The 15,505-nt window shown below is 34.9% G+C and overlaps 2 protein-coding genes and 1 pseudogene across 6 annotated transcripts; 1 reads left to right on the top strand and 2 right to left on the bottom strand.

Annotated features, from left to right (window-relative positions):
• Nucleotides 1-1,670: 1,670 nt before the first annotated feature.
• LOC116105531 lies at nt 1,671-4,227 on the top strand (annotated as a pseudogene).
• Nucleotides 4,228-5,087: 860 nt separating this feature from the next.
• LOC116105487 (class V chitinase-like) lies at nt 5,088-10,216 on the bottom strand. Of its 5 annotated transcripts, none has more exons than XM_031391901.1 (7): nt 8,993-10,216; nt 8,515-8,649; nt 8,266-8,432; nt 7,973-8,183; nt 7,655-7,892; nt 5,557-5,707; nt 5,088-5,459 (listed from the first exon to the last, which is right to left on the bottom strand). In XM_031391901.1, exons 1-7 carry the CDS (start codon nt 10,092-10,094, stop codon nt 5,172-5,174), a joined length of 2,292 nt encoding a protein of 763 aa, XP_031247761.1. In that variant the 5' UTR covers nt 10,095-10,216; the 3' UTR covers nt 5,088-5,171. The 5 variants fall into 5 exon arrangements, with proteins under 5 accessions (XP_031247761.1, XP_031247765.1, XP_031247763.1 ...); XM_031391905.1 differs by having other exon boundaries at nt 7,655-7,679; nt 8,069-8,183; XM_031391903.1 differs by having other exon boundaries at nt 7,973-8,162.
• A 1,901-nt stretch (nt 10,217-12,117) lies between these two features.
• Nucleotides 12,118-15,005, bottom strand: LOC116105530 (cysteine-rich receptor-like protein kinase 19). The gene is made up of 7 exons (XM_031391936.1): nt 14,000-15,005; nt 13,587-13,721; nt 13,338-13,504; nt 13,045-13,255; nt 12,727-12,964; nt 12,503-12,653; nt 12,118-12,405 (listed from the first exon to the last, which is right to left on the bottom strand). Exons 1-7 carry the CDS (start codon nt 14,964-14,966, stop codon nt 12,118-12,120), a joined length of 2,157 nt encoding a protein of 718 aa, XP_031247796.1. The 5' UTR covers nt 14,967-15,005.
• Nucleotides 15,006-15,505: the final 500 nt, after the last annotated feature.

Here is a 15,505-nt window from a genome sequence, read left to right as displayed (position 1 = left end):
TGAAGAAAGGTTAAATAACTTACACCGCTACCCCCAACACATAGCAGTATAGCGACTGATGGGTTAATTTTTTTCATAGTTTTTGCAAAGGTGGACAAGCTTTCTTCATCAGCTGGTGATAAAGAGAGTTGGTAGGAGGTGGAATTCACAACAGTATAAGCACAAACAATGTGAGTGAAGAAAGCAGAATTAATTTTGGAAATGGGGAATCCGTATTCTGAGGAATACTTGTAATAACCAACCCTGATCCAATTGGTTTGCGCTATTGAAGGGCACAATTGTAGAGAGAGGAAAGCATAGAAAACAACAAATATACTAATCTTGGGCACCATTTGAAAAGCTGCTTGAACCCAATTTCTTATCTATTAACTCTTCTGTGTTACATTTATACACGAATCAGGAAACCACTGTTGTATTTGTTGCCGACACTATTTTATACGTGATAGAAACTTCAATCTTTGCACAATATGAAATCAAATCAAGTGAAAAATATAATGAAGTCGCCGCTAGAAAGGGATGTTGGTGAGGTAAGCAAAGAAGAGAAAACACATTGAGCCAAAAAGAGGTTGACTTGTTTTAAGGCCATGTGAAAACGCATTTGCAAATATGAATAATAAAATCTTGACCTACTCAAAGACAAATTTATAAAAAAAAAAAAAAAAAAAGATTTACATTTCATCTAATTACCACGCCTTGTTTGTCACGTCATTAATTGATAGAGTGCTCATTGAATAACCTTGTAATTATCTTGTATATTTTTTTTAGTTTTGAGAAAGCAGACTTTTTTAGAATCGTCCTAAGTCCTAACTGAAGTTTTTAGTTTGAGCATATAGAAAAAAACTTGGACTGTATATCAACTAGATTTTTCTGGATACATAACGAAGCTATATATATGCATGCAATTCGTTAATTTACATGATGATAAAGATGTATCTTTTACTTATTCATCTAAAAAATTATCAAAAAGATCTGTTCTGGTGGTAACTACATCTTGATCCATAGATATTAGAACCAATATTAGTTTTAAGGAAATTAACTTACATAATCCAAAGGCTCAAACTTTCATCTGGGTCATATAAAAGTGAAATCCTTTTACCACTAATTATGATATGATATGTAGAAGTAGAAGTAGAACCCCAAAACTATCAACATTATATTTGGTAGAATTAGGGAATTAGTTTTATTTGTTATAAAGTCTCTTCCAACTTATCAAAGAGGTGTTAGTTTGTGAAGTCGTGTTGTTGTTTAAACTAAGAATAACAACATATTTAGGAGAAACATGATCATCATAAAAAAAAAAAGGTTCTATTTCCTCTGAACAATTTCCTAGGGCCTTAAAAATAATGCCCCAGAAAATAAGAATTTTTTCAAGGGTAAAAAAACTACCTAGGAAAAGGATATAATTATACTTGATCAATTCCCATGGTAATATTGCCCTGGAAAATACATAGAATTGCCCTGGGAAATTCCTTGATTATAAGGATATAGTTGATATTAATTTAAAATTTTTGGGACTGTTTAATATTCTAATGTGATTAAATTGAAATAATGTGAGCATAAAAGGGACTCAACAGAGATTATCCAATACATAATTAGTTGCTTAGGTCATGAAATTGTGGAACTGCGTCGTTTTAAGATCCAATATATATCCCAGCGACAGCCGCAAGCCAATGGCGGAGCCGTCGTCTGCAGCTCGTGCTTGCGCCATGGAGGCAATTAGTACTCATCAGTGCAGTAGCTTGTGGCGGCTATGTAAGTGACGCAGTTTCATTAGCGAGAGTAGCTCTCTCGGCCTAAGCGAGCTTCTTGCGGGGCGCCACGATCGGCTTATTTTTCCCGTCCTAGATCACCACGAGTCTTCAATTTTGTGCACTGATAATGGAATGATGCTATTGTTGTTTGTAGTTCATCGGAGGGTTCGAGTTGCTTAATAGTGTCCGTAATGCGGAGGAAATGGTGGCAGATGTTGATTATGTTGAATTACAGCCTGAGGTATCAAATTTACTTTGAATTTCATGTAGACACCATTGTTAACTATTTATTAGATGTCTCAGAGCAATGAATCTGTACTTTATATGAGGTTTGTTATTTATAATTGTCTTTTAACAGTTTGATGGTGTTGGTTATTGTTGCTCTAGTTATGGGGTGCATTTATAATTGATGTAATGGTCAAGCTTTGGGGAAAGTATTCCTAGTTTGCATGTGTTCTGGTTGATCGAGTAGTTTGTTTTGGAAATTCTTGTGAAGGCCAATTTGTGTTGTTCTTATGTTTTGTCTTCAATGGTTATTCTTCCGTAATTCTATTTCAGGATTGTCAATTAATGAAATGACTAATTTCATGATTAATTTTGTAATTAATAGCGTGAGTGGATATTACTGTATTTAATTTGTTGTTTCATTCTACTTCAGGATTGTCAATTGCTTTGTCATTCTGATGGACTAGATAAACTTCATTGTAACCGACATTGCTGCCTCACCGATCGTTTTTCGACAACCTGTTATTATGACTGATTCACAGAGGTTTGTATGTCATCTCTGAAATTGCATTGATATTTCAGGATATGATCACCTCCTATCACAACTTCAGACGCATTGTATATGCATTCCTATCACAAGGTTTTTCTTCTCATTCTTAAAAATTTTGATTCGTTGTAATGTTTTCGTCTATGTTAGTATACATTTTTGTTCATGAAAATATCAAGTATAGATGAAATACTAAGCAGTTATATATCCAAAGTTTGTAAAATGACACTGAATTCATTGTTTTGGCTCTCCAATTTTAGGGACTCTTTAAACATTTCATTAAATTTTACGATAAGTTCCACGTTTCAATTTGGTTTGCTGCTGATCTAAATTTATATTTCAGGTACATATATAGATCTTGAATAAACTACACCATGTGATTAGTGAGTTTTGGTGACTGTTTATTTAAAATCCTGGTTAATTTCTCTAAATCTACATGCTTTTACTTACCTGTCTAAATCAGATTGATAATTATTTATGCTTAAGGAGTACATGTTTTGGATGGCCTCATTATGGTTTCAGATTTCTTCAACTGGAACTGGGTTAAGCTACGTTACTGTGATGGAGCATCTTTTAGTGGGGATAGTTGAAATGATGCTGCCCAACTTAATTTCCGAGGACAGCGTATCTGGTTAGCTGCTATAGAACATTTCATGGCCAAGGGAATGCAAAATGCTACACAGGTTTAATTTGCATTTAAAATTCATTTTTCTTTCTTATTTTGTATTTTATTTTTTTGCTTAGCTTTGAATTTATGATAGTTTTATGCATACATCTGCTGAGGATCTTCTTTCTGGATGCTCTGCTGGGGATTTAGCATCCATGCTTCATTGTGATGAGATTCGGGACCTATTTCCAAACACAACTAAAGTCAAATGCCTAAGTGATGGTGGAATGTTCCTTGATGCGTAATTCTCTTAAATTATGATATCCATTGGGATTCAATTCTTTATCTGTAAGCACATTCCAAACTAATGATCTTCATTTATTCTATTGAGTTGATGTCTCTGGTGGGCACAGCCTAAGGAATATGTATGCCGGCGTTGTTAGCTTACAGGTACCATAGAATTTTTTTTTACTTTCCATGATGGAAAATTCAATTTAACTATGACATGAAGTTCTGTATTGACCTTTTGTCTGAAATATTAAGAAGTGCAAAAGAATCTGCCAAGAACTTGTACCAGAAAGCTAGATCAAACTTTGGTAAACATCGCTCTTTTTTTATTATTTACATTTATTATTAACTTCATTTCTCACTCTGTTTTAGATCTTTCTAATTCATAGCCTTACTTGCTTACAAACAATGTTCTAAGTTTTGTGCCACTTTATACACTACGTATGATGTGCTTTGATCATTGATTCTTGCCTTTTTGTAGGATTGCGTAAGATAATTTCATTTTGAATCATTTTTCAGAAATTTTACCTTTCAAATTTATTGAGCACAACTACATTGTGTCCATTTATGTTTTATAATTTTTCTGGTATAATGATGAAATATATTGAAATTACCAACACATACAGATGAAACGTGGTAAGGATGATTCCATTTTGATTTCTTCAGTACAGATGTGGAAGGCGATCAAGAGCCATTGAGTTGGCTGCTCGTGGCCTTGAGTTGCATTTTCTAGCAATAACTAACATTCTAATGAATGGGAATTCTCAAAAGTTAATTGTCGTATAAGGTAAATTGCTATAACTTTTCTGCGTAATTGCATGGGACAGCGAATTTTATTGCAGAATTGATGTGGTGTTGTTACGCTATTTCTTAATTTTTATTGCATTATTGATGTGGTAAAAAATATGTTATATTTCCTTTAAACATATATCTAAAAATATACAATATATAGTAATAAAATGAAGTTGAACGTGTCAGTTTACCAACAATAATGTATTTATTTCCAAGGGCAAAGATATTCCTAAGAAAAATGGTTTTTCCTCTATTTTAGTAAGTTTGCCTATGACATATTGCCCTTGGAAAAGTTTTTTTTCCTACAAAATTTACGCACATTTCCTACGAGATGTGCATAAATTTTTTATTCTGTATTTCGATCCTTTATAAGTCGAATCCAATGTCCATATCAAAGAAACATCATTTGGCAATAAAATTAGATAATCGTTCATTACTCTATGGTAAGTGACACTTATCGCTGGACATTACCTTTTGATTTGAGCTCTCTTAGCCAGAAATAATATATCAAAAAGCAGCCTAGAAGCAGAATAGCAGTTGCGGTTGTAGACAAAACAATTGCTAATAACTGCCGCTTATTTCTTCCATTCTTATTTTCCTCTTGAGCTGAAAAAATATTTCCCTATGTTAACTTTGTTATAGTCATAAAGTCATACCTGCAAAGCATTTATTGGAGTCCCCCGGCCTGTGAACTATATATCATCAACCAAATTAATTGTTTAACACCATCCCGTTCTCTTTGATAAATGATAATTAATTCACATCATAGTATACTCATGTCTTCATTTGAGAAGAAAATCCAGTCATTTGATTAATAGATAAGTCATAGTTTTCCCTTATGTGCCAGCTGAGAAAGTACTGACAATATAAACAAATATGAAGGCTAAGAAACTTGTGACAAACAAATCCTATGTGTTCTTTCTGAGGATATAACACACATTGGTCATCACATTTGTTGCAATCATCTGCCTACAACTTCTGAAATGGTTGTATCATTGAATGTGCATATAGTTTCTTTATCTCCATCAGCTTGTATTGAGAAAGCCGGCTTCTTTGGGCTCATTATCTCGAAGGTTTCATTTTTTAGCATAGAAGAAACTTCCAACATGGATGGTCTATCATTTGGGTTTTCTTGAACACATAGCAAAGCTATTTGCAAGCACTTTATTAATTTACAAGAGGAATTCATATCGTCTAGTGATGGATCCATAAATTCTGTGCCTTTGTCTTCTTTCCAGAGCTCATATGCCTGAAATGATCAAATACCAATTATCATTCAATTCAAATTCCAAAATTTTAACAAACTACCATCCTTAGTAAATAATAATGGTTATGAAGAAACTTACATAATCTAGTAGGCTTAAGTTTTCTTCGAGGCCATAGAATAAAGAAACCCTGTTTCCACTTATAATTTGTAGAAGTAGAACTCCGAAACTGTACACATCGGATTTCGTAGAGTATATACCTCTTTTAACATATTCAGGAGGAATGTACCCACTACAATGGACAATCAAGGTTGAGTATATGAGGTACTATATATATACCATTAGAAGGAAATATATGCACTTACTAGGTTCCAACAACTCGTTCAGTGTTTACTTCAAGTTCATCCTTTGCAAATATTCTAGCCATACCAAAATCTGATATTTTAGGCTTCATATCTTCATCTAATAAAATATTACTAGCTTTCAAGTCCCTATGAATGATAGTCAATCTTGAGTATTCTTGAAGATATAGAAGCCCTTGAGTAACCCCTTCAATGANCCAAAACAGGTTCCAAACAGGTTCCAAATAGGGTACCCCCTACAGGTTCCAAACAGGGTACCCTTTTTACAGGTTCCGGTTCCGGTTCCGGTTCCTCCGGGGGTAAGAACCGGAACCAGAACCGCACAGTAGCGGTTCCAAAAAATTGGAACCGGAACCTACCCGCACAGTGCAAGTTCTGGGTAGGTTCCGGTTCCGGTTCCGGTTCTTACCCCCGGTTCCGGTTCTACCCGCTACCCGTGCTCACCCCTAACGTACATTTCCTTCCAGATGTACATAAATGAATAATATTACACATATAATATTTTTCTTGTAACATTTTGTGATAAAAGACGATTGGGTGAAAATATAATTTTAATTTAAAATCAGTTAATTATATTTTATCACATAATATTATATAAAAAATGTTGTATAAAGATGTTGGATGTGTAGTATTACTTTGCATAAATTATTTATTCTGTATTTTGATCCCCTGTAAGTCGAATCCTGACGTTCCTATCAAAGAAACATCATTTGGCAATAAAATTAGATAATCGTTCGTCACTCTATGATAAGTGACACACTTATTGCTGGACATTACCTTTTGATTTGAGCTCTCTTAGCCAGAAATAATATATCAAAAAGTAGCCTAGAAGCAGAATAGCAGTTGCGGCTGTAGACAAAACAGTTGCTAATAACTGCCGCTTATTTCTTCCATTCTTATTTTCCTCTTGAGCTGAAAAAAATATTTTCCTATTTTAACTCTGTTATAGTCATCCAGTCATACCTGTCAAGCATTTATTGGAGTCCCCCCGCCTGTGAACTATGTATCATTAACCAAATTAATTGTTTAACACCATCCCTTCTCTTTGATAAATGATAATTAATTCACATCATAGTATACTCATATCTTCATTTGACAAGAAAATCCAGCCATCTGATTAATAGATAAGTCATAATTTTCCCTTATGTGTCAGCTGAGAAAGTACTGATAATATAAACAAATATGGAGGCTAAGAAACTTGTGACAATATAAATCCTATGTGTTCTTTCTGAGGATATAACACACATTGGTCATCACATTAGCTGCAATCATCTACCTGAAACTTCTGAAATGGTTGTATCATTGAATGTGAATATAGTTTCTTTATCTCCATCAGCTTGTATTGAGAAAGCCGGGTTCTTTGGGCTCATTATCTCGAAGGTTTCATTTTTAAGCATAGAAGAAACTTCCAACATGGATGGTCTGTCATTTGGGTTTTCTTGGACACATAGCAAAGCTATTTGCAAGCACTTTATTAATTTACAAGAGGAATTCATATCATCTAGTGATGGATCCATAAAGTCTGTGCCTTTGCCATCTTTCTAGAGCTCATATGCCTGAAATGATCAAATACCAATTATCATTCAATTCAAATTCCAAAATTTTAACAAACTACCATCCTTAGTAAATAATAATGGTTATGAAGAAACTTACATAATCTAGTAGGCTTAAGTTTTCTTCGAGGCCATAGAATAAAGAAACCATGTTTCCACTTATAATTTGTAGAAGTAGAACCCCGAAGCTGTACACATCGGATTTCGTAGAGTATATGCCTCTTTTAACATATTCAGGAGGAATGTACCCACTACAATAAACAATCAAGGTTGAGTATATGAGGTACTACATATATACCATTAGAAGGAAATATATGCACTTACTAGGTTCCAACAACTCGTTCAGTGTTTACTTCAAGTTCATCTTTTGCAAATATTCTAACCATACCAAAATCTGATATTTTAGGCTTCATATCTTCATCTAATAAAATATTACTAGCTTTCAAGTCCCTATGAATGATAGTCAATCTTGAGTATTCTTGAAGATATAAAAGCCCTTGAGTAATCCCTTCAATAATATGTACACGTTTTCTCCAATCCAAAATATATCGTCTAATAGGATCTACATCAAATAAAATTGTCAAAAATCAAGGTAAAAAATGCAAAAGAATGCAAAATAATACACCAAAGAATTCACAGTACCAAAGAGGTAGTAGTCCAAGCTTTTGCTTGGCATGTACTCGTAGATCAACATTTGTTCTTCTCTGTCAGTACAAAATCCCAAAAGTCGAACAAGATTTACATGTTGGAGCTTTGCTGTAAGCATAACCTCATTCCTGAACTCCTCATATCCTTGTGTGGATGTTTTTGAAAGTTTCTTCACTGCTACTTCCTGTCCATTGGGTAGCAAAGCCTGACAAACAAAAGAAATTTATGTTCCACAATCAGTTAGGAAGACCAAATTGCAATAGAATAAATGTCCTAGTAGAATATACCTTGTAAACAGGACCATATCCTCCTTCCCCAAGCTTATTTTCAAAAGAAAATCTGTCTGTAGCGGCTTCAATGTCATGAAAATTATAAGTTATCAGATTAGGAGCATTGCTGTTAAAATCTCCAGCTGCAGATGGGTCATTTATTCTCTTCTTTGATCCTTCATTAGCTGACCCAAATAAACATGGCAGTAAAAATTAGATGATCATTCATCACTTTATCATAAGAGGCATTATAATTGGAGAAGTCACCTTTTGATTTGAGCTTCCTTATCCAGAAGTAATATATTAAAAAGCAGCCCAAAAGCAGAATAGCAGCTGCACTTGTAGACAGCACAATTGCTGATAACCGCCGCTTATTTCTTCCATCGTTATTACCCTCTTGAGCTGAAAAAATATTTTACTTATGTTACCTAGAGTTCCCATAAAAATCTTCATTCAACTCATTGTCAATCAATTTTTCAATGTATAAAACTTGGTGCTCTGTTATTTTTATAAATGGCCATGTGTCAATACAACTGATCTAACTACCATGCCATTGTCATACCTATACTTATATCTTCGCTCTATCAAAAAATCTAGTCTTCTGATGAATAAATAATGTCATAGTTTTGCTTTATGTGCCTGCTATGGAACTAGTGATAACCTAAAAAATTGGGGAAGCCATTTAATTATTATAGATAGAAATAATGAAACGGATTTCTTGGTGAATTTAGTTCTGATCACTTACCTGCAGCTTGAGAAAGCATCCAGTTATCGTCGTAGGGGATCTCCCACGCAATGTAACCAAGTAGCTTCTTCTCCTTGGCATAAGCAACCTTAATTCTGACAACCTCAACATCATCAAAACAAATCCAAGTTGACCCGACGGTGCAGTAGTTCACCACATAAGTTGCGTTGTACTTAACATCAGCCCCATATTCCAGAACATAATCCCTGATGTCCTTATAGTTTATGGCTCCACCTGTTCTAAGGGCTGGTCCAGTTGCTGGGGCACCAATACCATTTTCCGCGGGGTTTGCAAGCGTCCACGCGTAACCATAGAAAGGCAAACCCAAAACCATCTTATTAGCAGAAAGTCCTCTGCTAATCCAAGCCCTTATACCATAATCAGTATTAACATTACTAGTTGGATCATACAAAGCAGCCTGAGCCGAAGTAAAATTATACCGCTGAGGCGTGTAGTAGTCATAAGCCAGAACATTAGCCCAATCCAAGTAGCGTTCCATCGCTTCTACAGGGAAGCTTCTTGAATCTAAACCTGGTTGAAAGCGAACAGCTGCAGTCAATATAAGCTTTGCCTGGCTAGAGTTTCCCGCCTCTAACTCGATAGCAGCTCGCCACTCTTCGAAGAGAGTTCCCATGTTATACATATCAGAGCTTGAGTTTGCGGAACCCCAACAGAGATCCAGACCCTGGAAGCCATAAACCCTTGCTGTTTTTATGGAAGAATCAATGAAAGATTTTCTGAAAGATGAATTACTCACCATTGAAGAAAAAGTTGAATAGTTTGCATCTCCACCCCCAATTGATAGAAGAGTCACGACTGATGGGTTCTTCTGTTTCACAGTGTCTGTGAAAGTGGAGAACTTTTTCTCATCAGACTCTAATAAAGAGAGTTCATACGAGGTTGAATTTACATCAGCAAAAGCACAATGAAGGTGTGTATAGAGAGCAGAATTTATGCCTAAACCCGGGAGCTCGCTGCGTGAATACCAGTAACCACCTTTAACCCAAGTTTCTGTTTTTGCTGAGTAGAATTCTAAAGAGAAGATGAAAAAGAACGCTGCAAGCATAACTCTTTTTGGAGCCATTAATGAACTGAGAATCATTTTTTGGTGAGTTTATTTTGGAGAAAATTTACACACACAGATATAGACATATATAACTTGGAATCATATTCTGGTAAGTTTATTTAGGAGAAAATTTACATACGTGTGTGTGCGCAGGCGCGAAAATGTCTGACCAAGCAAGTTCACTCAAAACAGTTGACACAATTATGAGTCAATGTGTGGACTTTGATCGAGGCAACAACTGGGCAAGGCTCACACCAATTTTCTGCAAATGTCAGTGTTTAATTTTGCTATATATTTATTTAGGGGAAAGCGTGTATTAAATTCAAAAGACTAACCCTCTTGTTTGAACAATTGAATTGACAAATTTATGTTATTTTTTTATTCATTAGTTTAGTTCTTTATAATCTGAAAAGATCTATAACACCACAGATTTCAGCCAGGTGTCCTTTGCATGAGTCACATCCCAGACGTCATGGATATATATTCCTACAACTTACATTATAAAATATTCAAGTCAAAGTCTATCCACCAAATGTGAATAATCCTGATAATTTCATAAATTAAACAGCATCCAGGTCTCTTATTAAATTCAATTATTCATTGTATTATACCTACCATTACATAACTAACTGCGTAACCTTTAACATTAAATCAGAGCTTGAGGTGAATGGACAAGGGAACAGGAATCTCACTCCCAATCCCTTGTTTGGTTCTTTAAAAGAACCTAAAACTTCTTTAAAAGTGCTTGTAATTTTAAGATGCATATCAGAGCTTGAGTTTGCGGAAACCCAACAGAGATCACCCTGGAAGCCGTAGAGCCTGGCAGTTCTTATTAAAGAATTAATGAAAGATGAACTACCCACCATTGTAGAAAGAGTTGAATGCTTTCCATTTTACTATTTTCTATCTGCCCTTCTGCATCTACACTGTCATTTGATTCAATTAGGCCGTGTTTATAACAAGATACCGAGGCCAAACTAATCATTTCAACTTNGACGTGGTGTTGTTACGCTATTTCTTAATTTTTATTGCATTATTGAAAATTTTAGTTGCGTAAAAAATATGTTATATTTCCTTTAAACATATATCTAAAAATATACAATATATAATAATAAAATCAAGTTGAACGTGTCAGTTTTCCAACGATAATGTATTTATTTCCAAGGGCAAAAATATTTCTAGGAAAAATGGTTTTTCCTACTATATTAATAAGTTTACCAGTGACATATTGCCCTTGGAAAAGTTGTTTTCCTACAAAATTTACGCACATTTTCTACCAGATGTGCATAAATAAATAATATTATACATACAATATTTTCATACAACATTTTTCATATAACATTTTATGATAAAAGGCGATTGGGTGAAAATATAATTTTAATTTAAAATCAATCAATTATATTTTATCACATAATATTATAGGAGAAATGTTATATAAAGATATAGGATGCGTAGAATTACTTTGCATAAATTATTTATTCTGTATTTTGATCCTCTATAAGTCGAATCCGACGTCCCTATCAAAGAAACATCATTTGGCAATAAAATTAGATAATCGTTCGTCACTTTATGATAAGTATTTTGATTTGAGCCAGAAATGATATATCAAAAAGCGCCTAGAAGCAGAATAGCAGTTGCGGCTGTAGACAAAACAGTTGCTAATAACTGCCGCTTATTTCTTCCATTCTTATTTTCCTCTTGAGCTGAAAAAAATATTTCCCTATTTTAACTCTGTTATAGTCATCCATTCATACCTGTCAAGCATTTATTGGAGTCCCCCCGCCTGTGAACTATGTATCATTAACCAAATTAATTGTTTAACACCATCCCTTCTCTTTGATAAATGATAATTAATTCACATCATAGTATGCTCATATCTTCATTTGACAAGAAAATCCAGTCATCTGATTAATAGATAAGTCATAGTTTTCCCTTATGTGCCAGCTGAGAAAGTACTGATAATATAAACAAATATGGAGGCTAAGAAACTTGTGACAATATAAATCCTATGTGTTCTTTGTGAGGATATAACACACATTGGTCATCACATTTGCTGCAATCATCTACCTGAAACTTCTGAAATGGTTGTATCATTGAATGTGAATATAGTTTCTTTGTCTCCATCAGCTTGTATTGAGAAAGCCGGCTTCTTCGGGCTCATTACCTCGAAGGTTTCATTTTTAAGCATAGAAAAAACTTCCAACATGGATGGTCTGTCATTTGGGTTTTCTTGGACACATAACAAAGCTATTTGCAAGCACTTTATTAATTTACAAGAGGAATTCATATCATCTAGTGATGGATCCATAAAGTCTGTGCCTTTGCCATCTTTCCAGAGCTCATATGCCTGAAATGATCAAATACCAATTTTCATTCAATTCAAAGTCCAAAATTTTAACAAACTACCATCCTTAGTAAATAATAATGGTTATGAAGAAACTTACATAATCTAGTAGGCTTAAGTTTTCTTCGAGGCCATAGAATAAAGAAACCCTGTTTCCACTTATAATTTGTAGAAGTAGAACCTCGAAACTGTACACATCGGATTTCGTAGAATATATGCCTCTTTTAACATATTCAGGAGGAATGTACCCACTACAATGGACAATCAAGGTTGAGTATATGAGATACTATATATATACCATTAGAAGGAAATATATGCACTTACTAGGTTCCAACAACTCGTTCAGTGTTTACTTCAAGTTCATCTTTTGCAAATATTCTAGCCATACCAAAATCTGATATTTTAGGCTTCATATCTTCATCTAATAAAATATTACTAGCTTTCAAGTCCCTATGAATGATAGTCAATCTTGAGTATTCTTGAAGATATAGAAGCCCTTGAGTAATCCCTTCAATGATATGTACACGTTTTCTCCAATCCAAAATACATCGTCTAATAGGATCTACATCAAATAAAATTGTCAAAAATCAAGGCAAAAAATGCAAAGGAATGCAAAATATTACACCAAAGAATTCACAGTACCAAAGAGGTAGTAGTCCAAGCTTTTGTTTGGCATGTACTCGTAGATCAACATCTGTTCTTCTCTGTCAGTACAAAATCCCAAAAGTCGAACAAGATTTACATGTTGGAGCTTTGCTGTAAGCATAACCTCATTCCTGAACTCCTCATATCCTTGTGTGGATGTTTTTGAAAGTTTCTTCACTGCTACTTCCTGTCCATTGGGTAGCAAAGCCTGACAAACAAAAGAAATTTATGTTCTACAATCAGCTAGGAAGACCAAATTGCAATAGAATGAATGTTCTATTTGAATATACCTTGTAAACAGGACCATATCCTCCTTGCCCAAGCTTATTTTCAAAAGAAAATCTGTCTGTAGCGGCTTCAATGTCATAAAAATTATAAGTTATCAGATTAGGAGCATTGCTGTTAAAATCCCCAGCTGCAGATGGGTCATTTATTCTCTTCTTTGATCCTTCATTAGCTGACCCAAATAAACATGGCAGTAAAAATTAGATGATCATTCATCTCTTTATCATAAGAGGAATTATAACTGGAGAAGTCACCTTGTGATTTGAGCTTCCTTATCCAGAAGTAATATATCAAAAAGCAGCCCAAAAGGAGAATAGCAGCTGCACTTGTAGACAGCACAATTGCTGATAACGGCCGCTTATTTCTTCCATCGTTATTACCCTCTTGAGCTGCAAAAATATTTTACTTATGTTACCTAGAGTTCCCATAAAAATCTTCATTCAACTCATTGTCAATCAATTTTTCAACGTATAAAACTTGGTGTTCTGTTATTTTTATAAATGGTCATGTGTCAATATAACTGATCTAACAACTATGCCATTGTCATACCTATACTTATATCTTCGCTTTATCAAAAAATCTAGTCATCTGATGAATAAATAATGTCATAGCTTCTTCTCCTTGGCATAAGCAACCTTAATTCTGACAACCTCAACATCATCAAAACAAATCCAAGTTGACCCGACGGTGCAGTAGTTCACCACATGAGTTGCGTTGTACTTAACATTAGCCCCATATTCCAGAACATAATCCCTGATTTCCTTATAGCTTATGGCTCCACCTGTTCTAAGGGCTGGTCCAGTTGCTGGGGCACCAATACCATTTTCCGCGGGGTTTGCAAGCGTCCACGCGTAACCATAGAAAGGCAAACCCAAAACCATCTTATTAGCAGAAAGTCCTCTGCTAATCCAAGCGCTTATACCATAATCAGTACTAACATTACTAGTTGGATCATACAAAGCAGCGTGAGCGGAAGTGAAATTATACCGCTGAGGCGTGTAGTAGTCAAAAGCCTGAACAGTAACCCAATCCAAGTACCGTTCCATCGCTTCTACAGGGAAGCTTCTTGAATCTAAACCTGGTTGAAAGCGAACAGCTGCAGTCAATATAAGTTGTGCATGGCTAGAGTTTCCTGTCTCCAACTTGATAGTGGCTCGCCACTCTTCAAAGAGAACTCCCATGTTGTACATATCATCAGAGCTAGATTTTGCGGAAGCCCAACCAAGTTCCAGGCCCTGGAAGCCATAAAGCCTGGCCGTTCTTATTGAAGAATCAATGAAAGATTTTCTGAAAGATGAATTACTCATCATTGAAGAAAAAGTTGAATAGTTTGCATCTCCACCCCCAATTGATAGAAGAGTCACGACTGATGGGTTCTTCTGTTTCACAGTATCTGTGAAACTGGAGAACTTTTTCTCATCAGACTCTGATAAATAGAGTTCATAAGAGGTTGAATTTACATCAGCAAAAGCACAATGAAGGTGTGTATACAGAGCAGAATTTATGCGTAAACCCGGGAGCGCGCTGCGTGAATACCAGTAACCACCTTTAACCCAAGTTTCTGATTTTGCTGGGAAGAATTTTAAAGAGTAGATGACAAAGAACACTGCAAGCATAACTCTTTTTGGAGCCATTAATGAACTCAGATCATATTTTGATGAGTTTATTTTGGAGAAAATTTATATATGTGTGTGTGCGGGTCCCGAAAATGCGTGTGCAAGTTCACTCAAAACAGTTGACACAGTTATGATTTATGAGTCAATGTGTGGACTTTGATCGAGGAACAGATTACGTCGCTTGCATGAGTCAGATCCGAGACGTCACGGATATATCTTCCAATTCTTACATTATAAAATATTCAAGTCATAACCAAATGTGAATAATCTGTCTGCAATATATCATCCTTATGGTTCCAATATTAATGGAGGGCCTGAAAGCTCATTCCATGAAATATTTTGCTAATTCTTTCACCGGGGAAAGGATCTCGTAATCTGTCTGCAACATATCATCCTTATGGTTCCAGTATTAAAGTTTGCAGAGCTAGCACTTACAAATAAATTCGAAACTCTAGTTAATCTAATGTTACCTCCTGAAAGTAGAATTAAATAACACAGACGGAACTGAATAAATTAAAACTAGCCCCGTTATTGTTTCAAACTTCAAGTAATAATAA

This window comes from Pistacia vera, unplaced genomic scaffold, assembly GCF_008641045.1.
Source record: "Pistacia vera cultivar Batoury unplaced genomic scaffold, PisVer_v2 Contig50, whole genome shotgun sequence".
NCBI lineage: Eukaryota > Viridiplantae > Streptophyta > Magnoliopsida > Sapindales > Anacardiaceae > Pistacia > Pistacia vera.
This window is presented reverse-complemented; position numbering and strand designations above follow the sequence as displayed.

What these genes read in the sequence shown, in the direction of transcription:
- LOC116105530 (XM_031391936.1), bottom strand. Translation starts at nt 14,966, where the DNA reads ATGGCTCCAAAAAGAGTTATGCTTGCAGTGTTCTTTGTCATCTACTCT. An exon ending in CGTCGGGTCAACTTGGATTT is followed by an intron (nt 13,722 to 13,999) that starts GTTTTGATGATG and finishes ATATTTTTGCAG; the next exon opens with CTCAAGAGGGTAATAACGAT. An exon ending in GAACGAGTTGTTGGAACCTA is followed by an intron (nt 12,654 to 12,726) that starts GTAAGTGCATAT and finishes TGTCCATTGTAG; the next exon opens with TGGGTACATTCCTCCTGAAT.
- LOC116105487 (XM_031391901.1), bottom strand. Translation starts at nt 10,094, where the DNA reads ATGATTCTCAGTTCATTAATGGCTCCAAAAAGAGTTATGCTTGCAGCG. An exon ending in GATGCTTTCTCAAGCTGCAG is followed by an intron (nt 8,650 to 8,992) that starts GTAAGTGATCAG and finishes ATATTTTTTCAG; the next exon opens with CTCAAGAGGGTAATAACGAT. An exon ending in ACTTAAGCCTACTAGATTAT is followed by an intron (nt 5,460 to 5,556) that starts GTAAGTTTCTTC and finishes TGATCATTTCAG; the next exon opens with GCATATGAGCTCTGGAAAGA.